Source organism: Podarcis tiliguerta, assembly GCF_965153285.1.
Source record: "Podarcis tiliguerta genome assembly, chromosome: 1".
In the NCBI taxonomy this organism is placed as follows: domain Eukaryota; kingdom Metazoa; phylum Chordata; class Lepidosauria; order Squamata; family Lacertidae; genus Podarcis; species Podarcis tiliguerta.
This window is the reverse complement of record NC_139534.1, coordinates 57911193-57939030: the sequence shown is the minus strand read 5'-3', so window position 1 is coordinate 57939030 and position 27838 is coordinate 57911193. Positions and strand designations below refer to the sequence as shown.

General features: G+C 43.9%; 1 protein-coding gene and 1 long non-coding RNA gene across 2 annotated transcripts; both read left to right on the top strand.

Annotated features, from left to right (window-relative positions):
- Positions 1-445: 445 nt before the first annotated feature.
- LOC310666771 lies at positions 446-3311 on the top strand. The gene is made up of 2 exons (XR_014506024.1): positions 446-958; positions 2628-3311. It is a non-coding gene; the product is annotated as an uncharacterized lncRNA (long non-coding RNA).
- A 3004-nt stretch (positions 3312-6315) lies between these two features.
- Positions 6316-12229, top strand: IFITM5 (interferon induced transmembrane protein 5). The gene is made up of 2 exons (XM_083432350.1): positions 6316-9045; positions 11150-12229. The coding sequence occupies exons 1-2, from the start codon at positions 8725-8727 to the stop codon at positions 11366-11368; spliced, it is 540 nt and encodes a 179-aa protein (XP_083288476.1). The 5' UTR covers positions 6316-8724; the 3' UTR covers positions 11369-12229.
- The last annotated feature ends 15609 nt before the right edge of the window (positions 12230-27838 follow it).

The window sequence follows — 27838 nt, the reverse complement described above, 5'->3', positions numbered from 1 at the left end:
AGTGTCTGTTTTTAAACTTGCATAGGTCGGCAGTCTGGGCCAAAACGCACAGACTGGCAGTTGCAGTTTGGGCGAACGGGGATGGGATGGGGGAAGACTATTAAAGTTCTTTGCTGTTTGGCAGACAGAACAGGAGGTGAATGAGGCTTGAGACAAGTCCTGCTTTTTCAAAGCTGTCTGTTGCTCACTATAAAGAGGAAGCTCCAGCAAACGATCTGGGAGCAGCCATTGAGAAATGATTCTCGCTGCAGCACCTGCGCAGGTGAATAAATTTAGCCTTCCTCGGAAAGAACCCGTGTCTGTCGTTATTGACTGGGAGAAATCCTGCAACAGCCTTATTACTGTACTTGCTTGTTACCTAAAAGCTCCCCGGACCCTGGGTGCTTCCCTAAGTAGGGTCTCCACCTCACCCCCCACAGGTGAGCTGATCCTGAGCTCGCTGGCTCCAAGCAACTGTCAACATTTATTATTTTAGCGGACTTGCTGCCACCGACGCTTCGTGTTTCGGAGCAAACCGTCGGAGCACCACAGCTTCCTGCCTGCCTCTCCCTGCCTCTGAGTTTCGTTTCCTACCAAATCGGTCCCCGCTCTAACTCGCCCCCGGCCGCTTCCCTCCCTCGTGGTTTTCTCAGAATCGAAAGCGGCGGCTTCTCTCACGCGCCGCCCAATCAGGACCCGCCCTCGGCTCGCGCCCCATTTCGCCTCAGCGGCCGGCCGCCGCCTCCTGCTCTCGCCGCCCCGCGTCGCCATGCAGCCCGTGTCGTCGCCGCTTGCCCTCAGAATGGCTCCGCACGACCCGTACAGGCCCCGTACGCCGCCCCCCGCGAGCCCCTACCCCTACCCAGTGTCCTACGTCGTCGTCCAGCCCCCGCAAGACTTCGTCGTCTGGTCGATGTTTAGTTTAACCTTCATGAACCACTTCTGCCTCGGTTTCGCTGCTCTCATTTTCTCCATCAAGGTGAAGCCGCCCTTTCCCACCCACGAAAAAAAGGGCGGGAAAGCGCCATTATCTCACTAACCCAGTTATTTGCCCCCCGCTTCCGGTTTTCTGCCGTCCCTCAGTCTTGGCTCCTTTTCCTCCCCATGGGACTGGATAGCATTTCTGCCTCCGCTTCTTGCTTTACTCTCATTTTCTGGGTCATTCTTCCACCCCATTCACTCAGGTCTTGGAGTGGGCCACTGACCCCTTACCTTTCCTAGCAGCATTTGGCTTTAACAGCTCTCCCCTCATTGCCTCTGTGATGGGGGGGGGAATCTCTACCTGTTAAATTTCTGCCCATCACACAGCTGTCACAGAGGCCCCTACCCCAACAGTGTTAACCCTAAACTAAAACGTTCTATCCCCACCCCGCTTTCCAAGGGTGTTTTCATTCCCCTCACCCATGTCATCTAGCTAAGGATGGGTTGATTGATGGTAGGAACCAGGCACTGCTAGGCTGCAGGGTGGAGTCGGAGGCCTTTTAACACACCTTAGCTGCAAACAGAGGGGAAAAGATGGGTGCTCTATGTACTTTTCATTGCATGTGTATAAGATGGTATTTTATATATATATTGTTGTCACAAAAAGGCTTGCTCTGGAAGGCTTAAAACAAAGTGCCACCATCTTGCAAATGTTAGATCGTACAGAGTGCACTTAACATTCTTCCAGTCCACGGTGATAAGGAGAGGATGTATAGAGATAGATAGGAAGGTCATGACATCACTTAACATTCTGGGCTAGCTGGTGCCAGGGTAGTTTAGAAAGGAATGTACAGAAATACACGGCTACGCAGCATTTCTAGAAATATTACTCTGCACCACCAGCTTTTGTTTAATAGTCTATGAACCAAGGGCCTACAATGGCATACAATATAAATTCAAGCAATGTCATTAAAACAAAAATACAAAAACCAAATGGAATTAGGGAATTCAATCACAGAAAACACTATCTGATCTTATAGGCAGAGAAAGCCAGAGCAAAAAGGTGTGGACAGTGTCCAGCTGACCTGTCCCATCAGCACAGTTTACAACTGTGCAATTGAACTTTCCCCCCTCGCGCCCATCTGTGTCCTCCTCCAATCTGTTCTGGAAGGTTGTGGGAACCCCTAGAGCAGACTGGTGGGCATGGGAACGGGAGAGGAGGGGACATTCAGTTTACAAATGGAAATCTTTATGCTGATGGGATGCATTAGGTACTGCTCCGGCAGGAAGGTAAACAGCATTTCCGTGTGCTGCTCTGGTTTGTCAGAAGCAGCTTAGTCATGCTGGCCACATGACCCAGAAAAACTGCGGACAAATGCTGGCTCCCTTGGCCAGTAAAGTGAGATGAGCACCGCAACCCCAGAGTCGTTCACGACTGGACTTAACTCTCAGGGGTCCTTTACCTTTACCTTTCATATGCGGGCTGAGAATCAGAATATAATTGCCAAGTAAATCATTACTATTTGAAAAGAGTACTATCTCATTGCTAACAAGGATGCTGCAGTGGTAACACTGAGCAGGAAGTTCTTGGTTTGAAATGATTGCACAACAACCACAAAAAGCCCGTTTGACTTCCAGGTGTTTATAGCATGTGCAACGATATTTCTACTGCTAATTTTCTTTATTTTTTATTAAAAATACTTTTTTTTTCTTTACCTCTGCTTCAGTCAAGGGATTGTAAAGTCATGGGAGATAATGAAGGTGCAGCTATGCATGGCAGGAAAGCAAAGTACCTGAATATCCTTGCTTTGGTAGTGGGAATCACATTCTACATTAGTATGATCGCCGTGATTGCATTTGATCCACCACCTTTCCATAGAGCAGTGAAAGCAATACTGCAGAGATACCAATGATTCGAGCTGGCTAAGTTGGAACTTGTGTGTTAAGGATATTCTGCTCTGTACTGTATTTATATCCTTAGTGTGCATTGGCTGCACTTTCTTCTGCTTTGATTATACCCACTTTGTTCTTAACACTTGCAAGGAATGAGACAGTCTAAAGAAGACAGGACATCCGGCACATCTGAAGATATAAAGGTTTATGCTCTTCTATGCAGCTCTACAATCCCACCTTGTTTACAAGGACTATGAAAGGTTAGGGTGATCATCCTCAACTTCTTTGTCCAGTTTGTGTTTCTCAATACCTGTCTCAATGTTTGAGTGATGTTTTCTCTGTCCTAAAGTCTGGATTTGTGGCATTCCTAGTTCATGATGTTGATGGGAACCATCACTCTTTCTGTTTCATTTTTCAGTATTTTCACAAGTTTCTCAATTAAAGTGTATTAGAGCTTTCATGTATTGAAATATGAAGTCTCTGGTGAATTCTCTGCAAATAAAGGCATATCCTTCTGATTCTGTGGAAACAGTTTTCTTATTGGTAAAAACAGTTAAAACTATTCAGGACTGAAACACTTAGGACCCCCACTGCATTTTTAAAAACATTAGTGTTTGGGCAGTTGTTTGATTCCCCTATCAGGGTGAAACTATGTATTAAACTAATGTTGCATCTTTCAACTAGAAAGGTTAATGCTTTTGAGTTTTTTAAATCTTAAGAATTTGGTTGGTAGAATGTGGCATTCAACCTTTTGGGACCCAGCATCATCATGGTCATACTGCTCATTATTTAACAGTGTTCACTTAACAGCTCCATTCAGCTGTAGCTGGCATACTGCTCTGATTAGAAATCAGTGTTCTTCAATCTTGTGGGCCTGGGTACATTTAGCATTGTGAAAAAGTGATGTGGGCACCACCACAAAACAGCAAGAAGGTAAAAGTAGCACCCAGCAAATAAAACATTGATCCTCTTGTATGATTATTACATGAGATGCCCTGTAAACCACTATCAAGTTAAAGCTTACATTGGTGTCTGCTGACTGCGCAGTAAAATTTAAAGACTGGCTGTTTACTACCACCATGGAACAAAAATGCACTGCAATGGCACAAAAACATGGACCCAAGGGACACGTTCTCATGAATTTTCATAATTTTTAAAACAGGTGTTCCAAACAGAATCACCATCAAATCACAGTACACATCTGTGGACACAGAGGTATTGGAGAAAATGCATTGTAAGAATCTTTAGAATCCATGCCTCTGATCAATGTTTTGTGCCATTGTGGTATTGACAAGTTCTGGATTTGTAATTTGATGGTACAAAGAAGCTGTGTCTCTGTATGGGAGGCTCCCATCCTCATCATGTGATAGACATTTTATAATCCCCAAAATGGTTGCTGCATGATTAGGATGGAAGCTGACCTATATGGGCCACTTGGGTGTCAGTGGTGGAGAGTGAGAGTCTTGCTAGCACCATGTTGAAGGATGCCTAAGTTAAGAAGATAGGATTCTGTAAAACAGATTATCTACATCTTGAAAGTTGATAGATGCTCCTATGATGGCCTAAATAAATAAAATCATTTCTGTAGTGGTTAAAAGAGGAAAAGATGCACCTATATGAATGGGTTCCCCAACAGCTCAAGCAATCAAATCCTATCTATACATTTTCACTGTGAAGCACATAAGATTTCATCTTTAGTTGCACAAAATTATTTTGCATATGTAAGGCTGTGCAGTATAGCTCCAATGAGATTCGTGGAGCATAGCCATTTATGGCCCTTTGGAGCTGACTGAGGGCCATAGGATTGGCCCTACTGTTAAATGGAATGAGGTCACTTCACACAGCCTATGTCCTGTGGGAGGCAGGGAGCAGCAGAGGGGGAGCTGGAGGACAGAGCTAGCCTGATGCACTCTTTTCCAGTGGATACTGTCCTGTTGGCAGGTGTTTGAAGTAGGATTTAACTTCCAGTCTGTTCAGAAATTGGGCAGTCTTGGTGGTGGGACAGTCTTGTCATAGGAATATAGGAAGCTGCCTTATATTGAGTCAGACCATTGGTCCATGTAGCTCAGTATTGTCTACACTGACAGGCAGCGGTTCTCCATGGTTTCAGGCAGGGGTCTCCCAACCTTACATGGAGATGCTGGGAACTGAACCTGGAACCTGCTGCTTGCAAGGCAGACTCTTGTCATTTGCCTTGGTTCAGCTCTCACATTGTGCACAAAGGGGCTTACAGGGTTGCAGAGATTGGAAGAGAGTTCAGAGTACATGTTGAGTAAGTTGCTTGAAGAAGTGAAAAAGGCAGAAGAAACTACAATGAGAATAAAAACAATCACACAGTGGAGGAGAGAGTAGCCTTCATGTTATACCCTCACACAGTGATCATACAGCAGCAGCAGCAACTGCTCCACAGCCAGGGGAGTGACAGAGGAGGAGACTGACTATTTTGCCCTAGACTCACTCACCTGGGAATCACTTAGTAAGTGGACTTCATCCCCTTCTATTTGTAGTTTAAAACTTTGCCTAGAATTGTATACCTTTATGAATTGTTCATCTTCTTTCCTTTTTCCCCCTTCATAAAATAAATAATTGCTCTTGTTTTTATTAACAAGTGCTCTGTCCCTCCATTCCATATGCATCAGGAGAGGATGTGTAGGTATTGTTACTTTGGTGGGCTGCACTGGGGCTAACAGACTGAATTCTGGTAAGATGGAGGTCCATACCTGTAGCTGGTATGTGGCCTTTGACAGAAATAGTTGTCCCACCTCTGGATTTGTAACTTTTCATTTCCCTCTTTTCTCTGTCCCCCCTTCACATGTGTGTGTGTGTGTGTGTGTGTGTGTGTGTGTGTGTGTACACCCCCCACACCCCTCCCTACCTGTCTAGTAAGGAAGCCAATTCACACATCTGATCAAGTGGTGTTCAGAAGTCTATCCCATACCATAATACCATTGTTTAATCTTAAAACCCTCTACTTTTTGCTTAGCCTTCTTGCGCTTTTTCTTCTAGCCACGTGATGGAGCCAAAGAAAAGAGACTGGGGGAGCCTGATGTTCTAACATTTATACTGTAGTTACATATATATAACCTTGACTTGCAAGCTTTTGAGCTTCTTTCACAGGCTACTTTTATAGCAGAGACCTGTGTTTATACAGCTTTGGGTTTTATAGGAAGACCAGTAAGGGGAAAGTCTCATTGACTTTTAATAGCTGTAAGAAAGAAAATGCCTCTTCTGTGCAACAGATACAGGGGTGAGTTCTATCCTCCTTTGCCCTAGTGTTGGAAAGCCTGCCACTATCATACTGTATCCCTCCTTTTTCATTATTAGGGCCAAAGGGCTGCAGTTCAGCTGGTCAGATCCAGTGGCATCACAATGGACTGAATGATCCTTGTGACGAAGGAAGGGCCACCTGCTGCAGTAAACAGAAATCAGTTGTAGGGCAACTCAGCAAATAATTTCATACATAAATCCAGTTGACTGAATTTCTAAAGACACGGAGCTCGTTTACTTTTAATAGTTGTGGGAAAGGGTTTTGTTTCTTTTCTTTTTGGCAAGCAAAGCGAGTCAGGTGGGGATGATAAAAGCTGCCCTTGATAAAAAAATCCCTACAGAATCTTTGTTCTTTAAGCTTAGGACTGAGTTATAAGGTGACAGTCCTAAACAATAAGCATGATTGCTTCTTATGGAGGGTGGGTGATATTGGTGTCCGGACTGAGATCTCTCTAGTGCACAGAGAGGAGAGAGGTGCTGGGGAAAAGAGAGACAGGTAATGGAGACACCTGGTCCATTTCCATACATCTTTGCATTTCCTCTAGCCCAGCGTGTTCTATTGCCCATAGAGATCTGAAACACAGGGCAGTTCTCTGCCTTTCTTTTTTGGGGTGCACACACTTCACTGTCAGATTCACCATGACATAGTATGATAACCCTTGCAGTTTTGTTATTGTTGGGTAATCCAATAGCTACCACAGTTACAAACATTTTTTCAAGTTCTACTAGCAGCAGCAGCGGCAGCAGCAGCAGCAGGAGCAGGAGAAGTACAAACATCAGCGGTGTGCTAACAGCCATACAGGAGTGATACAGAGCCAAACTGACTACAATGCAGGAGATCCCTTAACTGTAAAACAGGTACACTGTTCTAATGTTATTATTAACAGTGGCAGTAGGAGGAGAATGTCTTTAAGGTTTCATATTCTAATGCAAATCCCTTCCTCTAAATTGCGCGCAAAGCTCAAGTTATCCCCACAGGAAGGAAACACAGGTGCAGCTCAACTGTTGTAGCTGTTTTCCCCACTTCACCCTCCCAGGGGCTGATAGCAGCTTCAGGAAAGTGATTTGAATCCAGGAAGTAATACGGGGGGGGGGAGGGGAGTTAAACACCTGTACCTCAAGCGCTACAGCTCTGATCAAAGGGTTCAGCCAGACTTGCTTGTCTCACTGCTTTCCCCTAGGGAATCCTAATCTTTACTGCTGAATCAGAGCAAACATCCATCAGGTTTTCTCAGGAGTGAGGTTGGTGAGCTCCCGTTGCTTGGTCCCTGCTCCTGCCAACTTAGCAGTTTGAAAGCACGTCAAAGTGCAAGTAGATAAATAGGCACCGCTCCGGCGGGAAGGTAAACGGTGTTTCCGTGCCCTGCTCTGGTTCGCCAGAAGCGGCTTAGTCATGCTGTATGCCGGCTCCCTCGGCCAATAAAGCGAGATGAGCGCCGCAACTTCAGAGTCGTCTGCAACTGGACCTAATGGTCAGGGGTCCCTTTACCTTTATTGCTCAACAGCAGGATTTCCAGCAGTGGGGCAAGGGCAAAACCACTCAGACCCATGCCTAGAAAGCACGGGAGAAAGCTTGTCCTGTGTGTTTTCTAGGCACAGGACAAGCACAATTCTAGATGAGGTCAAAGTTAGAACTCACAAGAAGGTAAGAAGAGCATGAAGGATCAAGCGAATGACGCAGCCAGCCCAGCATCCTGTTCTGACAGTGGCCACCCAAATGCCTGTGGGGAATCCTCAAGTAGGACCAGAGCGCAAGAACGCTCTGCCCTACCATGTTTTCTAGCATACTGCTTCTGACCATGGAGGCAGATCATAGTTATCTTCAATGGTAGTCATTCGTAGCCTCCTCCTCCATGAATTAGTCCAATCCTGCTTTAAAGCCATCCAAGATGGCAGCCATCACTGCCCCCTGTGAGGTCAAATTCTATAGTTTAACACCCTGTTCTTTCCTTTAGTGGCTTTTAAAATCTTTTTTTAAGTCAACAGCACAAACACTTTGCATCTTCCTGGTCCAGCCCACCGTTTCTACATTTTGCAATCTACATTAAACAGTCCTCCTCTGTTTAATATAAATTGTAAAATGCAGAGATGGTGGGCTGAACCAGACACAATGCAGTCATCAGCTGGCTTTTTGCTTTGTTGTTTTTCAGCCCTGCCAAAGCAAGGCCTCAAAAAATTACATGAAAACTCATGAATCTTTAGTAAAAGGCAAAAGTTTTATACGATCTGAAGAGAAACCAGAGTATGTCAGCTGGCTTTTAAAACCTTGTAACCTACAAGTGCAAGGGGAAAGCACTGGAAGGGTAAGAAGCAGGAGACATTTCTGCAGGGATAGGGGTAAAAACCCCTACAAGATAAGGTTTGTTAGCTCTGTCTGCCCTTACCTGATGACCTCACACATATGAGAGCACTTGCCCTGTAAGTAGCACCCTGTCGTGCTCCAGTTTGTATCTGTCCCGTACTTGCCTTTGAAGACAAGTGCCTGAATTGCTGGAGCTCTCTGAGACGGCATTGGGCCAACACCAACCACAGGGTTATAAAAAGCACTCCTTGTCCAAGGGAGCGAGGGCAGGCTTGGAAACCAAACAGTTCTCTCAGTCCTGGCAAAGCATTTCTGATAACCACAGTCAAACCAGAGCTGCAATTTCCCTGTTTTATATATAGATGGAGATGAATCTGTGCCTTGGCTGGGCACTATATAAACAGCTGTCCCTGCCTTCCCCCGCTCACAGGCTGCCACTGCTAGGAAACAGTGTGATTCCTCCAAGGAAACGGTGTGTGATTCGTCCAACTGGAGCCATGGACACTTCTTATCCTCGTGAAGACTACCTGCCCATGTCTTCCCGTAAGCAGGAACCTTCTCCAACGGTCATCACTGTCAAGCCTCCGGTGGTCCCTCGCGACTATATGATTTGGTCCGTATTCAACACCATCTACATGAACCTGTGTTGCCTTGGCTTTGTCGCCCTTGCTTATTCTGTCAAGGTAGGGAGATTCTCCACTGGTTCTTATCTCTTGGGCCCTGCACTGGAGCTACATACTTGCCTGGAATGGCCCCTCCAGAGAATTCTGGTTGAGAGCAATTCCCAGAGGTTAGCTGTGGTATTTGGTGGCATCACTTACACAGAATCTGCTATGGAACCTTAGAGATAAGGAGGAAAGCATTTCAGTCTATCTTGGGGAAGTGGACATATCTAGGCATAATGATGAACAGTGCTGTGAAACTCCAGAGCCTGTCTCTTACTGTTTCACACAGCAATTCCATTCCATAGTTCTTCTTCTAAAAACAACAGGCCAGATTGCAACCCTGAATTTAAGTTTTAAAATGCTGCTTTCCCCAGGGGATTGTAGCATGCATTTCAAGTGGGTCCTGTATAATAATTTTTCCATTTCTTTCTGTTCTCCGGATTATGAAGCACTTTTTAAAAGGCAAAGGAAACAGAAGTAGAAATTGAAGTAGAAATATCTAGTAATCGAGGAAATACCACAAACTCACTGCACCATAACCTGGTCATGTGTGAAACTGCTGGAAGGAGAGTTGAATTTCTGGATAGCTGTGGTTTTTCATGAAAGTTTAAAGAGCAAAATACAGGATAACAGAGACAAAAATTTACACCTGGTGCAGAAATGTGACTTCAGGAATCACTCGATGGCTACTTAATGTTATACCTGATAGAGCACATGCTTCAAACAGCTCATTTTTATGCAGATGACATTTCCCAGTATGTAGCTGCAGAAAATAAATTTGGGAAGGAACCAAATTCTCCCCACCTCTATGTACACCAGTCTTTAGAGCTTATTGTTTGTAATATTGTATTGTTCAGGATAATATGATGCCTTTTCAGAGCTATGACATCCAAAAATATTTCAAAGGAAATGTTTCCTGGTATGGAGATTAATGGGGAGAAAGTCTTAGCTACTGCATATTGTCAACTAGGCTGTTATTTAAAGGTGCAGGAGCAGCACCAGCAAAAGAAATAAAGAAAGAAGTTAGCTATCCTGAAGTGAAGCAAAGATTGTAAAGGACGCACAGGGGCAAGAGTACAATAAAATGTATAGGATCGATTTGTGGTGTGTCATGCCGTTCCTTCCATTCCCACTGGCTCACGCTGATTTGTTGATAGTTCATTAAATTGTGTAATTAATAGTCTGCAGAGAGGAAATGGGATTAAGAGTTGGGACAGGCTATTGTAAAGGCACTGTAGCCAATATTTCAACACATTCCTGCATGCGGAACTACTGCTAAGTCAGTGATTTATCCAGAGATAAGAAAGCTACTGTACACTCTCTTTGGTTTGTGATTGATGTAATGATTGTAAAAAATTATTTATGGATTTATTAAATTTGTTAGTCATTTTGTCTTGCCCAGGGCAACCCAAAATGACTTACAAAGAATTAGATTGGCATTTAACATAACAGGAAAGAAACAGCAGTAACATGTAAGTAACCAGAAACTCTCTAGACCTGGAAAAGGAGTTTGGAAAGCCAAGCTGGAGAGATGGATGTGGGTTGGGAATCAACATTATGTAATGACTAGCAGAAGTAAAATAGGTCACTGGTTCTAGAGAGCTGGAACGAGGATGTGCCATACTTCTGTCCCTGTGAAAGCTCCAGCTTGTGCATCCACTGGCCTACTGAGCACCCACTGGCCTTTAAGCGCATGGAGCATCTTATGCTGCCACTTTGGGACTTCTAGCACTAAACGGATGTGTATGGAATGCAGGAACAAGTGCTCACTATAAGGCAATGCCAACTTGTGTGGGCTTCTGTAAGCCATTCCTACATCTGGATGGTGTCACGTGTGCCAACCATCACCCACCCAATTTGCTTTGTGAACTTCAGGGGAATAGAATGAGGACTGACCCCAATACCACAGGCACTGTGTAGACCAAAGAGACTGACCAAATCCAGCTCCCAGACATGCATAGCTGTCTTGACATAGTCGCTTCTAACATTGTGACTCCAGTTTTGGGTGTTGTCCTTCTCAGTTGTGTTGTTCTGCTCTACACAGGGGGTTTCCCTTCCCCATCGCTTTCTTTCTGTGTAGCCTTACTAATGCTCTGTGCCTCTTCCTTATTCTTTCTTGAAGGCACGGGATCAGAAGGTGTCCGGTGACCTGGAAGCTGCCCATCGCTACGGCTCCAAAGCCAGGTGCTACAATGTCCTTGCCACAGTGTGGAATGTGGTGCTGCCGCTCATGCTCATTGCTCTGGTGATCACGGGCGTCCTCCACCTCTCCAAGCTGGCTCAGGAGTCCATGGACTTTTTGGCTTACAGACTCTTTCCTAACGATGATGACAAGAAGTGAGCCGAGGGTCTCGAGCATTCCTGTGAATGTATTTTTGACCATTAATATGGCTCTTTACTGAAACTGTCAACTGGTGTAACTCAACCACTATGCACTACAAAACACCTGCTAGCTGTAATTCAGGTCATCTGGTGCGTTATACTGATGCATTGATGTGCCTTGGAACTCATCTCCCAGGTCACCCTTTGGGGTTGCAGCAGACGAAGAAATTAATCCTTGGCGTTCTTCATAAACTCACGGCTGAGCTGCCCATCACAGTGTTTGTTCTCTCTGTCTCTCATCTTCCGCTCTGCTGGGCTTTCACACACTTGACAAACATGCAACAACCATACAGAAAGCAGATAGCCCAAGATATACTGATAAAACTATTAAATATACTTGTGTAAACTGCATACTATATTTACACCATGCATACTATTTGTCTTTTATTTTTGCTAGTTTGTGTGTTTTCAGTGTAGTTTCTATCTGCAGGAGGTTTGTACGAATATTAGTGAACGTATGTTGAGGCATGTGTGTTAAATTGTACAAAAAAATGTGATCTTTATTCTTTATTGGCATGATCACAGCTATTCAATCTGTTATTAAATAATTAGTTTCCATGGTGACTGCTGATTGGTATATGTTCAGACATGTGGTGGCTTATCTACAGAGACATATTTAATCTATTAGGAAGGATCCTAAAGTCACAATCTTTTATCTTGTATTAACAAATCAGGTGGATAATAATTACCCTAGAACCTTTTTATGTTTCCTTAGGTACAAACCTCAGAACATTCTTTTTAAAGCTGCATTTTCTTCTTCCCTGACTCCAGTCCATCTTGTTTCTATTTAAGTACCGTAATTAAATAATTTTACAAGTTACCATTCTGTTGTGCAAGTCTGTATTAATAAAAACAAAATAGGTTGTGTCACCTGGGTTTTCAACCTGTATTTCACATCAATAAGAGCTGGACACCCATTTTAATATTAACACAAACACAAGGCTTTGATGGGTTCACTCAGGTCCAGAAGCACAATGCCTGTGGGCAACTTTTTGGAATGGCCCTTCATTTATGCAAACACTCCCCCATATCTACATCCTTGAAGGCTGCAGCCACAAAACAAACATGTAAGCATGAGATTTTATGGAACAGTGGGAGGAATACAGACACGTGCCAATTGACTTGGCCATGGTGAGCAGAGCGCACAGGAGACAGTGACAGAAATGAGCTTGGCAGAAGCTTCAAGTATCCTCACAGTGCAATCATACGCATGTCCCCTCCTATGGTCAGTGGGGCTTCCTCCCAAGGAAGTGTGCATGGGCTTTCTACTTAAATCTATATTTAAAAGTGAGGTCAAGATAACATTGCATAATGCATCATGGACCAAGAGTTTCACTTCTCTAGAGATAGCTTGTTTTAGATGGGCATGTCTTTGAAGAATCACCCCAAACCATTTGAAAACATTCAGACATGGTCTGTGCTGGTTCAGATAGCTTTACACCTGGCCAGCTTTATTGGTAGAAAGCCCAAAACTGGTGCAAGTCCAAACCTGTGAGCATTCACCCTCGTGTAATGAGGTGCTCATGACCTCTCAGTTTGGCTTTCATTTTGAATGCCGAGTTGGGGAACCTTAAGTCTATGGGCTGCAGGTGGCCCTTTAGGGCTCAAAGCTCTCCCCAGGCTCTATTCATCCTCACTGGTTCTGGCTCCTAGCCAGAGTGTCCCTTTCTGGCTAGAATGTGTCCTTGTTCTCTGATAGTGCTCCTTGCTTCTCTGGACAAATGACTGAGAGAGGCGTGCAGATGCCTGTGGAAACTAAACACCTCCCCCCCCCCCCCGTACAGAAAGAAAATTTGTGTTCCTAGCTCTGCCCACATTTGCCTCTGGCCCTGTCCAACACTGACGTGTGGCCTCTGGAAAGGAATGCGGTCCTCAAGCTGAAAAAGTACCCCCCCACACACACACAGTAAAGGCATAAATGCAACATCTGCACATATTTCTGTAAGTCACCAGTTTGCTGCTAATACTCAAACCTGGATCCCCATAGCAAAGTGCAAACACTTGCATATAATCGTTCCTTTGCTGTTTGCATGTGCTGTCAGGCAACTGTCTCACACCTTGCTATTCTTGCTGATCAGAGTCCCTGATAAATAAATGCACCTACTTTCACAATGAAGCAATTACAGTGGCACAAACATGGCCTTCGAGGAAATGACTTGTAGTAATTTACCAAGCAGGGACGGATGCCAGCAGTCTCACACATTCACATATTATCTTTCTCGGTGTACATGAAATAGAGAGTAACAGCAGTGCGAAAACTCGTCTGAAAAAGTAAAGATAAATGCAATTAAATAATCACAAAGGTGTCTGTATATAGCTGCATTCCTGACCTACTATTGATATATACTGTAGGTACAAAATAACCAAAGCATCACATGCCAGGATATTTCTGCCTTGCTTGGCCATTTTGTATTTCTCGGAAGATGTTCTGCTAAATGGCTATTGGTTCACAACCCCTGGATCACATTCCTCCAAGGCTGACCTGTCATTATATTCCTGGCTACGTTTAAGAACAGGGACTGCAGTGTAGTGCAAAACTGTAATTTAAGAGTTTTGCCTCTCTCTCCCCATGTCAAGTGTTCATGTACTGCTGTTTGTTCTAAAATAGTTCCCTAGCATAAAAGGGCAGCTTTCATCTTTGGTCACACTCCGGTCGGCTGTCCTGGCCATTATCTCTTTTGCCTGCCAGGGTGGCAGGTTTCCCACAGAACAAGGTTATTTCAATCCAGGATAATAGCAGTGAAGTTCTGCACTTTGAAGCCTTTGTGGCTAGCTGCTTTGTGGCCTTGCTTTAACATTGCACTCCCATGTTTTCAGCATGCTTTTGCTTGATGGTGGCATGAAATTGCCAGCACTGCTGAAAGCCCTGGGTCAATAATAGTGTTGTTATTATCAGCTATATATTGCAGCCTGTGGCTTTGGAAAACCAATGGGATGTGCCATCCACTAATAGAACTCTTTCATTAGCATCTTGACTGAGCGAAACAGAAAGCTAATTGGGTAGTGCACAGACACACATCTCTCAGCGGGCAGAATGCTGGCTGAAGCACTTTTTTTACCTTTAATTGGAGCACTTATTCCCAATTTTCAGATTGGTGATAATATTTTTTGGTTTGTGCAGGACTTGCTTCTACTAGTTAGTGAAGTTCACCCCCCATTTAAGGATGAAATCCTGTGCATACATACTGATAAAGTTCCCATTAGTTCCCGTGTCTAGGAAATGGGGAGCTGGCCTGTTCTGAATGAAGTTGCATTCCCCCTGAATGAGCAGGTTCATCGCTTGGGAATGCTCCTGGATCCAGCTTTGTCCCAGGAGGACCAGGTGGCTAGGAGCCAGTGGCGTAGCGTGGGTTGTCAGCACCCGGGGCAAGGCAAGTAATTTGCACCCCCTAACCCGTGGATTTGCGCCCCCTAACCCTAACCCCAGATGTTGCGCCCGGTGCGGCCGGCCCCCCCTGCACCCCCCACGCTACGCCACTGCTAGGAGACCCTATTTGCTGTTCTGGCTAGTTGACCAGCTATATCAGTTCATGGACTGGGCTAGCTTTGCCACAGTGATCTACGTGATGGTAACCTTACCTCCCAGCTAGATTACTGTACTGCCCTCTATATGGGGCTTTTCTTGAAGATACTTTGGAGGTTGTGGTGGTGCAGAATTCTGCTGCTCGATTAGGAGGAGGGTGTTAAGTCAGTCTCCATGAACTGCATTGGCTGCCTATTCATTTCCAATCTTACTTCAATGCATTTCATTGGTTTACAAGGCTCTGAAAAACTGGGACCCAAGTACCTGATGGAGCATCTCATCCAGTATGTGCCAAACTGACAGTTAAGATCTCTAGAAGGGTTCCTCTTTGTGGCCCAACACTTTGGCAGAGTCTGGGGTGGCGGTGACCCATGTAAGAGCCTTCTTAGTTGTGGCACCCTCCTTCTGTCAGTTGTCTTCTCTACTTCAGTTTCACAGTTTGCTTAAGCAGCACCTTTCCCCCACAATCCTTTGGGCCCTTGTGAAATGTGAACAGTTTGATTTAGTTTATCATAACTATTTTCTTGCTGCTTTTCGTTTTAGTTGTGTGTCATCTGATATTTTATTGCATACTTCTATGTGAGCTGCTCTAGGATTTATTTATGAGATAATATATAAGACCCATTGAACACTGTGCACTGAGTAAACATGCATAAAATTGAGGTGCAACTCTCTGAGAATGAAAACAAAGCTGTTTGCAGGTCTTTGTAACACCTTCAAGACTTCTGGCAAGGCCTGCTCTTATTTTGAGAACAGTGGCCACACTCAAGCTAAATTTAGTCCCATCGAAAGTAATGGGACTAAGTTTGTCACATTGGTTAAAGTGGGACTTATAGTGTGATCCCTGTGCAAGTTTGCTCAAAAGTAAGTCCCATTATTCCCAGTTAGGATATATAGGACTACCACCTAAGCCGTGACCAGTTTAGCTGGGTCTACTGAAGAAACAGTAATTCAGAATGGATTCCTTCGTGCTTAATCCTCTCCCACTAAAATCAATGGGATTCAAAAGAAGTCCCTTACTTTGGTTGCATTGTACCCAACACAGGTATCTCTCAGGCCCTTCAACATGGGGAACTGTGCTGATTACCGTACATAGAAGGCCTCTGTCCTGGATTGCAGAGTCCCCTTTAAATAGAATTGTTCTCATCTTCAGTCCAGTACTTTCCTGTACCTCTAAGATCCCCAGTCCCACAGATGTTCCCCCTCAGTGGGTCATTCTTACATGTACATGCATAGAATTGATGTCTAAGTGTGAAATGAAACCTGCATCCCTCAAGCCAACTACAAAAGGGGGAAAGAACAAGTTTGGGGGAGACGGTTCCCTCCCACTGACCCACCCAGCCAATGTGGTTTTCTGATGATTAGGGGTATGAGTGTTGTTTTTTGTTTGTTTTTTAAAGACAGGTCTTGATTCTCAGCCAGACTAATTACAGGGCAGAAAGCCTCGTTTCTCTCCCTCCTTAAACATTCCCACATGCTGACATGAAGCTTGCAGTCTTTTTATACATCTGTGTTGGTTTGGGATTTCTTGAATGTGTTTGAACAGAAGCTCCTCCTTTACCGATATTTAGTTTTCTTGTCCACATGCCTTGTGTGTTAACACGATACCAGGTGGGTGAGAGAAGGAGATGCAGGCAATACATCAAGTGCAGAAATGAGGCACATTATTTGCTGCTTGGTCTTTTAAATGAGGTTGGAAAGCACATTGAGGCCCCAACTTTACAGAGCCGCTAAACACCTTCAGAACAAGTCCAGAAAGACAAACAGAACCATTTCATTTTTTTTTTTTTAAGTAATTTTTATTTTTCCACATAAAAAACAAACATAACAATAACATAAACAAAAACAATAACAAACATATAAAATGGACCTCCCCATACCACCCCTTTTCTGCATCCTTATTTCAGATTTTTCAGCAACTTTTTAGTCAAACAATGTATACCTTTTTTTCCATCAATTAAATTTTCTTTAACTTAGTATTAACAGCTGTAGCTCTTTACCTCTTATTGCCCTGAACCTTAGTTTTCATCCAAATTACAACGATTTTTAAGATATTCTTTAAATTTACTCCAATCTTCTTCCACCGCCTCCTTCCCCCGGTCTCGAATTCTGCCAGTCATCTCCGCCAATCCCATATAATCGATCACCTTCGACTGCCATTCTTCCAGCGTGGGTAGTTCTTGCGTTTTCCAATACTTTGCTAGGAGAATTCTTGCTGCTGTTGTGGCGTACATAAAAAATGTCTTGTCCTTCCTTGACACCATTTGGCCCACCATGCCCAAGAGAAAAGCTTCTGGTTTCTTGAAAAAGGTTCTCTTGAGAACTTTCTTAATTTCATTATAGATCATTTCCCAGAATGCCTTAATCTTCGGGCAGGTCCACCAAAGGTGAAAGAAGGTTCCCTCAGTTTCATTACATTTCCAGCATTTGTTACTGGGCAAATGATAGATCTTCGCTAACTTAGCAGGAGTCATGTACCACCTGTAGATCATTTTCATAATGTTTTCTCTTAAGGCATTACATGCCGTAAATTTAACACCAGTGGTGCACAACTGCTCCCAGTCAGCAAGCTCAATATCATGTCCAATATCTTGTGCCCATTTAATCATACTAGACTTCACCATTTCATCTTGAGTATTCCACTTCAGCAACAAATTATACATCCTTGATAGGTTTTTAGTATTGGGTTCTAACAATTCTGTTTCTAGTTTGGATCTCTCCATCTGGAAGCCTATCTTTCTGTCCTGTTTAAATGCTTCATTTATTTGTCTATAATGTAGCCAATCTCTCACCTTGTCTTTCAACTCCTCAAAACTTTTCAGTTTCAGTTGTTCACCATCCTGTACTATAATTTCAGAATATTTAGGCCAATGTGGCCCCATATTCAATTATTTCACCTCTTTGGCTTCCATAGGTGACAACCACCTGGGGGTTTTACTTTCAAGTAAATCTTTATATCGAATCCAAACATTGTACAAAGCTTTCCTGACAACATGATTTTTGAAACCTTTATGAGATTTTACCTTATCATACCATAGATATGCATGCCAACCAAATCTATTATCAAATCCTTCAAGATCCAAGATGTCTGCATTCTCGAGGCGCAGCCATTCTTTCAACCAGCAGAATGCTGCTGATTCATAGTACAGTTTTAAGTCTGGCAGGGCAAAGCCTCCTCTATCTTTAGCATCTGTTAAAATCTTAAATTTTATTCTAGGCTTTTTGCCCTGCCAGACAAACTTGGATATGTCTTTCTGCCACCTCTTGAAACAATCCATCTTGTCTATTATTTGTAAAGTCTGAAACAAAAATAACATTCTAGGCAATACATTCATTTTGATAACGGCGATTCTTCCTAACAGAGAAAGTTTCAATCCTGACCATGTGTCTAGATCTTTCTTAACTTCTGACCAACATTTATCATAGTTGTCTTTAAATAGATTCACGTTTTTCGATGTCAGATTTACCCCCAAATATTTAACTTTTTTTGCTAACCCCAAACCAGTTTCTTTTTGGAATGCCTCTTTTTCCTCATTTGTTAGATTTTTCTCCAGCACTTTAGTTTTTTGTTTATTCAATTTAAATCCTGCAACTTGACCAAATATTTCTATCAGTTCTAAAACTCTTTTTGTACTAGTGTTCGGCTGCTGTAATGTTAAGACTAAGTCATCTGCAAATGCTCTTAACTTATACTCTTTCGCTCCGAACTGAATTCCTTTTACCAACTGGTCCTTTCTAATCATGTTTAACAATATCTCCAAGACTGAAATAAAAAGTAAGGGAGAAATGGGGCATCCTTGTCGTGTTCCTTTCTCTATAGCTATCTCTTCAGTTACCACATTATTCACAATTAGTTTTGCCTTCTGTTTAGAATATATTGCACTTATACCATTTTCAAAACCTTGGCCTACCCCCATCCCCTGGAGATTCTTTTTCATAAAGCTCCAACAAATGTTGTCAAAGGCTTTCTCCGCGTCCACAAAAATCAATACTGCTTTTCTATTAATGTTTGTTTCCAATAACTCCACAATGTCAATTATATTCCTTACATTGTCCGACATGTGTCTTCCCGGGAGAAAGCCAGCTTGATCTTTATGAATCTCACCTATCAACACTTTCTTAAGTCTTTTTGCTAAAATGTCTGCAAATATTTTGTAATCCACATTTAAAAGTGAGATCGGGCGGTAGTTTTTAACCTGGTTCTTTTCAGTCTCAGTTTTTGGTATAAGTGATATAAAAGCCTCTCTCCACGATTCAGGTGCCCCCTTCCCTTCCAGTATCTCATTGCATACTTCTTTCAATGGTTGTACTAGACAGTCTTTCAAAACCTTGTAATATTTAGCCGTCAGGCCATCTGGTCCTGGAGATTTTCCCAATTGTGTCTTTTGAATGGCTTCCTCTATTTCTTGTTCTGTTATTTTTTGATTCAAAATCAGCCTGTTCTGTTCCGAGATTTTTGGTAGTCCATAATTTTCCAAAAATTCATCTATCTCTTGTTCCTTCACAGGCCCTTGTGAATATAATTTCCTGAAATAACTTTGAAAACAGTTACTTATCTCATTCGGCTTACATATACTCCTTCCATCCTCCTCCAGACAAGTAACAGTGTTCAGTTTCTGTCTTTTTTTCAATTGCCATGCAAGAAGCTTCCCACATTTATCTGCTGATTCAAATGTCCTCTGTCTCATTTGTTTAATTTTCCATTCTATCTCTTGGTTTGTAAGTTCCATATACTGCATCTGATAATATTTTATTTCTCTCAATATTTCATGAGACTTTGGATTGGACCTCAATTTCTTTTCTCCTTCCTTCATCTTTTCCAGAATTCTACTTTTCCTTTCATTTTGTTTTTTCTTCTTAATTGAATTCTGTTGTATCAGGAAGCCTCGCATCACGGCTTTACTTGCGTCCCAAATTATTCTTTTTTCAACTTTTGTTCTTAAGTTAATCTCAAAATAATCTTTCAATGTCCTTAGGGCCTTTTCACAAATTTGTTCATCTCTAAATAGGAAGTCATTCATTCTCCACCTAAAGGATCCAGTTGTTGTCAATTTCATTTCCATCTTCACTGCGTTATGGTCGGAGCAGGTTTTTGGGCAGATTTCCACTTTTTTTATCTTTGCAGCCATCACACTAGATACCCAGATTTGGTCGATTCTTGTCCATGTCATTTTAGATTCCGAGAAAAAAGTTCCCTCTCTTTCGAGAGGGTTTCTAGTCCTCCAAATATCTATTAGGTCCATATTTTCTGTCATCTCAAAAAAGATCTTTGGTAATCTACCTTCTTTAGAGATCATTTGTCTTTGTGCTTTATCCATATTTGTAGAGACCACTCCATTCATGTCCCCCATCATTATTATTTTGCAGTCGAGATAGTCCATCAAAGTCCCATGCAACTTCTTAAAAAATTCTGCCTTCCCGTCATTTGGCGCGTATACTCCAACAACCAAATACTTTTCTCCTTGAATCTGTACTTCAATTGCCAAATATCTTCCTTCTTCATCTTTAAATTTGATTTTTGGATCCAATTTTTCTTTTGCATAAATCACAACTCCTCTCTTTTTGACTTTGTCAGAAGATATAAATTCTTGTCCTAATCTTTTATTCACGAGCAATTTTCTATGTGTCCTGATTATATGAGTTTCCTGTAGACATATCAAATCCAATTGCTCTTTTTTCAAGATATGAAAAACTTGACGTCTTTTTCGGGGATGGTTCAAACCATTACAATTCCAACTAAGAAGTTGCAGTGACATCTTGATTATTAAGCGTTTGTCCCTCCGACTGCCCCAAGTTTGTCTTCTTCTTCAGTTGTTGATTGTGGTAGGCCGTATGATAAGTTTGCTATATCCACTGGTTCTCCCCCTTCTGCTGTTAGTCCTTGTGCCGTTCCTTTCTGCAGGTCCTCCAAATTTCTCTCCAAGAAATCTTCTTTCTCCTGTACTGTTCTTATTCTCACCTTCTTCCCTTTATAGTTAAAGGACAATCCCTGTGGGAACTCCCACCTGAAAGGTATGTAATTTTTCCTCAGCAAATTGGCAAGATCTCTATAAAAGGTTCTCACTTCCAAGATGTATCTAGGAATATCTTTAAAAATCAGAGCTTGAGTGTTCTCAATGACCAAAGCTTTTTGGTAATGCAGGTTCAATATCTTATCTCTCTCCTGCTTGGTTCTTAGGGTAATCAGACAATCCCTTGCCCTTTTAACTTGTTTTCTGCCAAGTCTGAAAGCCGTTGTTATTTCTATTTCATCATCTTCCAAATCCTCTCGCCAATTTTCCAAAATTGCCTCTGTGAGGAATTCCTTCAGGTCGTCCCCTTCGTTCTCTGGAACTTGCCTTAGTTTCAAATTTCGTTCTTTCCTCTGTAATTCCAATAGGGAGAGAGCTGCCTCATGCTCATTCACTTTTTTCTCAATCGGCGCAAGTTTCCCCTGTGTCTCTTCTGCAATTGCCTTCGCACTCGTAGCAATTTTCCTAGTTTCTGTAGATTCCTGAATCAGTCTATTAATAGATTCCGTATTAGTTGTCACAGATGTAGTATTCAAGTCCAGTCTCACTGTCAATTCTGTCAATTTTTTTGTATTTTCTGTGGATTGCTTTGTTAAAGCCTCAAGGGATTGATTAATTTTCAGTAGTGCCTGTGTCATAGAATCCATTGATGCAGCTGTTGAGCTTTCTGGTGCCGGCACTGTTTGGCCAGAAATTGAGGCTCTTTTCTTTTGTGTTACCTTAGTTTTAGATCTGGTTCTTATCTCCTCAGCTGTGCCGCTCATGTCCCAAGGTCGTTCTCACAGGAAAAACTCGCGATGGAAAATCCCACTGTTAGTCACACTTTTCCCCTCTTGATCCTCAAGAGGGAGCAATTAACAATGTCCAAATTCGGGGAAACAAAGAAACAGGAAGCCAAATGTGAAAAGTCCGAAGTCCGCCATTAAAGTTATTAAAAACACTTTTCCTCTGATGGATTTAATTAATCAGTTTCACTAATAAAGTCCCCTTCAAGTTCTACAACTTTATCCAACTTTCCGACTTTTTAATGATGCTCTTAAAAGACCCATTCCTCCCGGTGTTCACTCCTGGCAGGTCGTCCCGGGGGAGTCAGGGCGATGGGAAACCTTGTTTCCTTTTCAAATTAAAGAGTATCTTCACAAGACTGTCTTTCCCCCCCTTCTCTTGCCGATCGGGGGGGAAGGATACATTTGACAGGTCAGGGTTAAAAGTTCAACTGTAACTTTCTTGCAACTGCAGCGAGGTCTGACGTTGCTTTAGATTTCTGCAGTCCGGGGGGGGCAGACTTCCTTATTTTATGCCGTCCCGTTTTCAGCCAAATTTTTTAAAATTTTGTTGTACCGTCTTTTTTCCGCTCTTACTCACGGGTGTTCAGTCCAAATTTTCTTTTCAGGAAGGAATCGACGCTCTCCGCTTATGGCGACGCGGCTTCACTCTGCGAGCTGGGTTGCGACTCTCAGCACCGCGCTCACACCCGATGCCGCTACGGAGCCTTTAAAAAGGCTCTTTCGCAATACCGGGGGGCGCAAAAGGTGCCCGCCGAGTCTCCTTGTTCACAGGCTTCAGCGCCTGTGATTTTAGGGGTCCCCCGCTCGCCGTAGCGGGTCAGACCCGAACTCACAGAGCAGTCCTGCCTCGGAGCTCGAGGCAAGGACCGCCATTAAGCGCTGGCGCCGACCGGAAGTCCAAACAGAACCATTTCAAACTCCACCTATGTGACCTGGTGACATAGATCAGGTCAAGCCACAGATGGACACCTTGCAAAACTCTCCTCAGCAATTGAGCTCACTGGGTGGCCTTGGTCAAATCATTATCTTTCACCTGAACAAATCACATAGGGTTGATTGGAGGGGCAGGGAGAGACATTATGCCTTGTGGATTTACAATAATAATATGCTGAATCAGCACAACCTTGACCAGCAGGGGCAAACAACTTTTCTTTCTTTCTGTTGAGGGACACATTCCCTCAGGGGCAATTCGTTGAGGGACACATGTCAGTGGTGTGTGGATTCAGAACCAATTATATATGTGGAGCCAGAGACAAGTGCTTTGGATTAACACAATTGAAACTGCTTCAGTTTGCACCATGGTTCCCTTGTATTACAATTCCCAGCTCCTCAGGTTTACTCAGCACACCCCATGGGGTTTGAAAAGCTTCATCGCTATTCCCCCGAGTTAAGAGGCTGCGTCTCTTCCTGGAGGTTGTAGGTGCATCTTTAACCATCCTGATGAGGTTGCATTGCCAATCTGTGAGCCCTTTCCTGCTGGGCAAGAAAGAAGCACCCCATCCTGGTACACTGTTTCCAGCATCTAAGGACCCCCTTGTGGTAATGTTTTGCAGGTGCCAGGTCTGCACTGTTTGGCCTGAAATCTTACAAACACACTCCAGCACTGCAATGCTCTCTTATGTAGGGCATCCCCAGCAGGGCCGTCTTAAGCATATCCAGCGCCGTGGTGCAAAGACCCCCACCCCCCCACCCCCCCGTTTCCCAGAGTTGTCAAGCTTTTCTAAGGGGTGGAACCACTGGACTTACTCCCAAGTAAGCAGGTGTAAGATTGCAGCATTTTGTGCTGCTTCTCCTGCATTCTCCTGGTTCCTTCTCCTCACTTTCCTCAAAATGTGAAATCCTTGCATCTAATAGAAAAAAAATCTACTGACAGGGTTAGGGTTAGGGAGCTCACCCCGTCACAGGGATTTGAACTGCTGACCTTCCAATCGGCAAGCCCAAGAGGCTCAGTGGTTTAGAACACAGGAGGGGCGGTGGAAAATGTCCTCTGCCTCCCCCACAGTCCCGATCCCCGGCGTGGTGGCGGCGATCAAGCAGGAAAACATGCTGACAGACATGCTCTCTGGTGTTGGGGCACCCAAGAAGGCAGCCCGGGAAGGTTGCACACTGGCTGAGAGCCAGTGTGGTGTAGTGGTTAAGAGCGATAGACTCGTAATCTGGTGAACCGGGTTCGCTTCCCCGCTCCTCCACATGCAGCTGCTGGGTGACTTTGGGCCAGTCACACTTCTTTGAAGTCTCTCATCCCCACTCACCTCACAGAGTGTTTGTTGTGGGGGAGGAAGGGAAAGGAGAATGTTAGCCACTTTGAGACTCCTTTGGGTAGTGATAAAGCGGGATATCAAATCCAAACTCCTCTTCTTCTTTCTTCTTTCGCCAGGAAGCAGGAGGAGGACAATGACTGGGAGCAAGGCTGTCTTTAGCAGATGCAGAAGCTTGGGGAGGAAGCTGCGTGTCCGCCAGTCATATAGTTAGCGGGGCACAGCTGGCGGGCATGCAGGGAAACGGGAAGGCCACCGGCAAAGCCGCACAGCTCCCCCACTAGCTAGGGCGCCCCTGAGAGGCCGGCACTCTGGCGTGTTGAACCACTAAGACCAATGGGAAAGACAGCTCTGATCCCAAGGCTTGTATTATCTCAGAAGAAAGGCACGACTTCAGTTTGTATAGTTGCGACATAGGAAGCTGAGATATACCCGTTCAGAATAGTTGTCCATCCAGCTCAGTGTTGTCTACACTGACTGGCAGTGGCTCGCAGCAGTTTGGATGCAAAGCACCTGCTCTGCTACTGAGCTACTGTCCCAGCCCTTTGTTCCTCAAAAGATGCTTGGGGTTGTTTTTTTGTCAGCCCTGAGTGCCTGGAAAACGAAGTTGCCTGGCAGCTCTCACCTTAACTCACTGGCTGTTCAGGGCACATATGGCTATGAGAAAGTAACTAGGGCTTGAAGCAGGCACAGGCAAACTCGGCCTCCAGATGTTTGGGGACTACAATTTCCATCATCCCTAACCACTGGTCCTGTTAGCTAGGGATTATGGGAGTTGTAGTCCCAAAACATCTGGAGGGCCGAGTTTGCCTATGCCTGGCTTGAAGCATTTGGTTTGCTGTCCAAATCTCCCAGACGGCTATTCTTCCCAGTGTGGAAGAACAAAATGATAAAGAAATTAAAAATGAGAAAGTGTATGTGTGTGTAGGTGTGGTTTTGCTAGCAAGGAAGGAGGGACCAACAGCCCCAGGGTCAAACTGAAACGCAATGTCTGTGAGAGAAGAGAGTCTGGAATGTATAGCCTGTGTGTGAATAAGGCAAGGACTGGGATCCTTGACAAGGGAGACAGAGGCTCCAGCTGTCATCTCAAGGACTGCTTGCTAAGGAAGTCTGTTGAATAAACAGGAGGGAGGGGAAAAGACGAAGAACAGAAGATCTTGTTTTACATTCTTGAAGATTCTGTTTTACAACCTTGCTGTCACAAGGCTGCGTATGGAAAACTCCCACATTTGCCATGTGTGTGATCTTTTGTAGGGTATATAGGGCTTTAAGGGGTAGTAAGTCTTGGGAGGGACACGTTGTGCTCCTTGTGGGGTAGTTTGTCCACCTTTTGGTCCCCATCCTGCACTCCACTCTCTCCTGTGACTCTTAGAAGCTGTCAGCATGCGACAGCAGCCACACCCCAGGAACAGCTTCGACTAGCCGGCTAAACCAGGTGAGGGTAATCAATGGGTCTCAAACGCTCAGTGAGTTAGGGGTTTCCCCTGCCTGCAAAGATGGGCTCCAGTGAATTGAGACCAATAGTGGTCAAGAAGGCAGTTTTTGCACATGCTGGTGGGGCTTGTCAACCTGAGAAGGCAGCCCATCTAGGAAAAAGAAAACTCTGATCCTAAACCTCCACTGCTTTGTGGGATATCTTCGGCAGAAGAAATGACCAAGGAGTAAACTCTACACAAATCCAGAATGGAGTCCCTAAGACGGTTGTATGGCATCTTGTACATCTCCTTCTGGCAACTCCCACAGCCAGTTGGTATCTGGATTCAACTGGCTGGGCTTGAACCCCAAAATTCCCCCAACACAAGAGTGGAGGCTGAGATGAGGGAAATATTATAGAATGCTTTGCAGCCACTACAGTGTCAACCAAAGTTTGGCAGGTGGCTATCAGAGAAAGCCTCTGTGGCTGTAGGATGCCCTCTTCAGACAGGTTTGCCTGGCACTGGGGTTGCAGTCTTTCCTCTCCCAGATTATCTTTTAATTTTTAATCTTACCTTCTTTAAAGAGCTTCTGTACTGCTGTTGCTCTCCCTTTTTTGGTGTGTGTTTTTTAACGTATCTTTTATTAAAGATTTTTTGGTTTACAAAAGTATGTGTAATGTCTCTTTTTTCAAGTTACATTTTCTACAGATCCATTTCATTTGTTGAGACATTACATTAGGAAGAAAAAGGGGGGAAGAGGTGGAGGGGGCATGGTTGATGGGGCTGGTGGCAACGCTTCTATTCTGCTTGATGTATGTGTGGGGTTTTATGTCAGCATCGCTTGTGCGGGTTCTCTTTCCTATTTGCTTGTGTTCCTTTGGTGGTGAGAGAGACTGGGGTTGGCCTAGGGTGTGGTTGTTTGTTTGTGATTGGCTGTGGTGAACTTTGTTTTCATGTGTGAGTGGGGTGGGTGGGTATTTTTTACCGTATTTTTCGCTCTATAAGACGCACCAGACCACAAGACGCACCTAGTTTTTGGAGGAGGAAATCAAGAAAAAATAAATACTCTGAATCTCAGAAGCCAGAACAGCAAGAGGGATCACTGCGCAGTGAAAGCAGCAATCCCTCTTGCTGTTCTGGCTTCTGGGATAGCTGCGCAGCCTGCATTTGCTCTATAAGATGCACACACATTTCCCCTTACTTTTTAGGAGGGAAAAAGTGAGTCTTATAGAGCAAAAAATACGGTAATTACCGTAGGTTAGCCATATTGAGTCATATGCTGTTGGTGGATTCTTGTCGTCGTCTTGTTGGGCTGTGTATGTGATAAAGCGGAGTCATACCAGGGTGAAGGCGTCTTCTTCCATTTGTCCCCGTGTCAGTTTCAGTTTATTCGTTAATTTTTCTAATAACACTGTTTCCCATACTATCCCTTTTTTGGTTTTAAACCTGGATCTTATTTTGCTAGCGGTTTTCTTCCGTTTTAGTATTTTTTGTCTATTATATTTTATAATGTATTCTTTTGCTCTTTTTCATGTAAACCACTGCAAAAATAACCTTAACAAAATACTATATTCTACATAGCATTTTGCTCCACGGCCTCCATCCATTCTTTCTTCCTCTCCACCTGTTGTAACAAGCAGTACGTATGCTGCACAGCAGGCGGGCAGGCAGGCAAGGGATGCCTGACCCAGCAGGACTAGGAAAAGAAACTGTGGGTGCTTCTTGTCCCCTGCTGCCTTTGGAAATTTAAAAAAGGAATGTTCTCTTCATTTCCCCCCTGGCATTCCTAACCCCTGGCATTTACACAACCCAGGTCAGGGTAAACAGATGACAGTGCCATGCACAGCCCATTTCCTCTTCAGATGCTCCTTTCGGGCCTTCCCTTCCCTGAATCAGTGGTTTTGGTGCCATCGTGTGGTTGTTTTGTTGACTTTCAAAGGCTAAAAGTGGGAGGAAGCAACGCCCCCAAAGTTCCCTTAAATAATTCTCCCCCTTTGCCAACTCCTGTTCATGCAATGTTTCTACAACCGCCAAGCGACTCTCAGACAGTATTCTACTATTTGGAAGGAATGAATGGTTTTCTTCATCCTGGTGAAAGATTGCAGCGAGCAACCGTGTTGACCCTGAAATTCAGATTCCCTTCCTCTGCCTTCTGACATTGTCAGGACATAGCCCAAACATCAGGTTGAGGAAGGTCTGTGTAGCTGGTGGAGGAACAGGATGTGGAAAATAAGCTCTCACAGCATATGCAAAAAGAGACTTCTCTTAACCGCTGACTAACCAAACGGTGAAAATGCTCTGGAAGGCGTGTAAATGCCTTCTTGGTAGTCAAGATAACCCTGGGGCTAATTGGTGCAAGCTGTAAAATGAGATCATATATGCTTCTCTGCTTGCTTTGAAGCCTTAGTTTTGATTTAGCAAGTTGGGAGAGGGG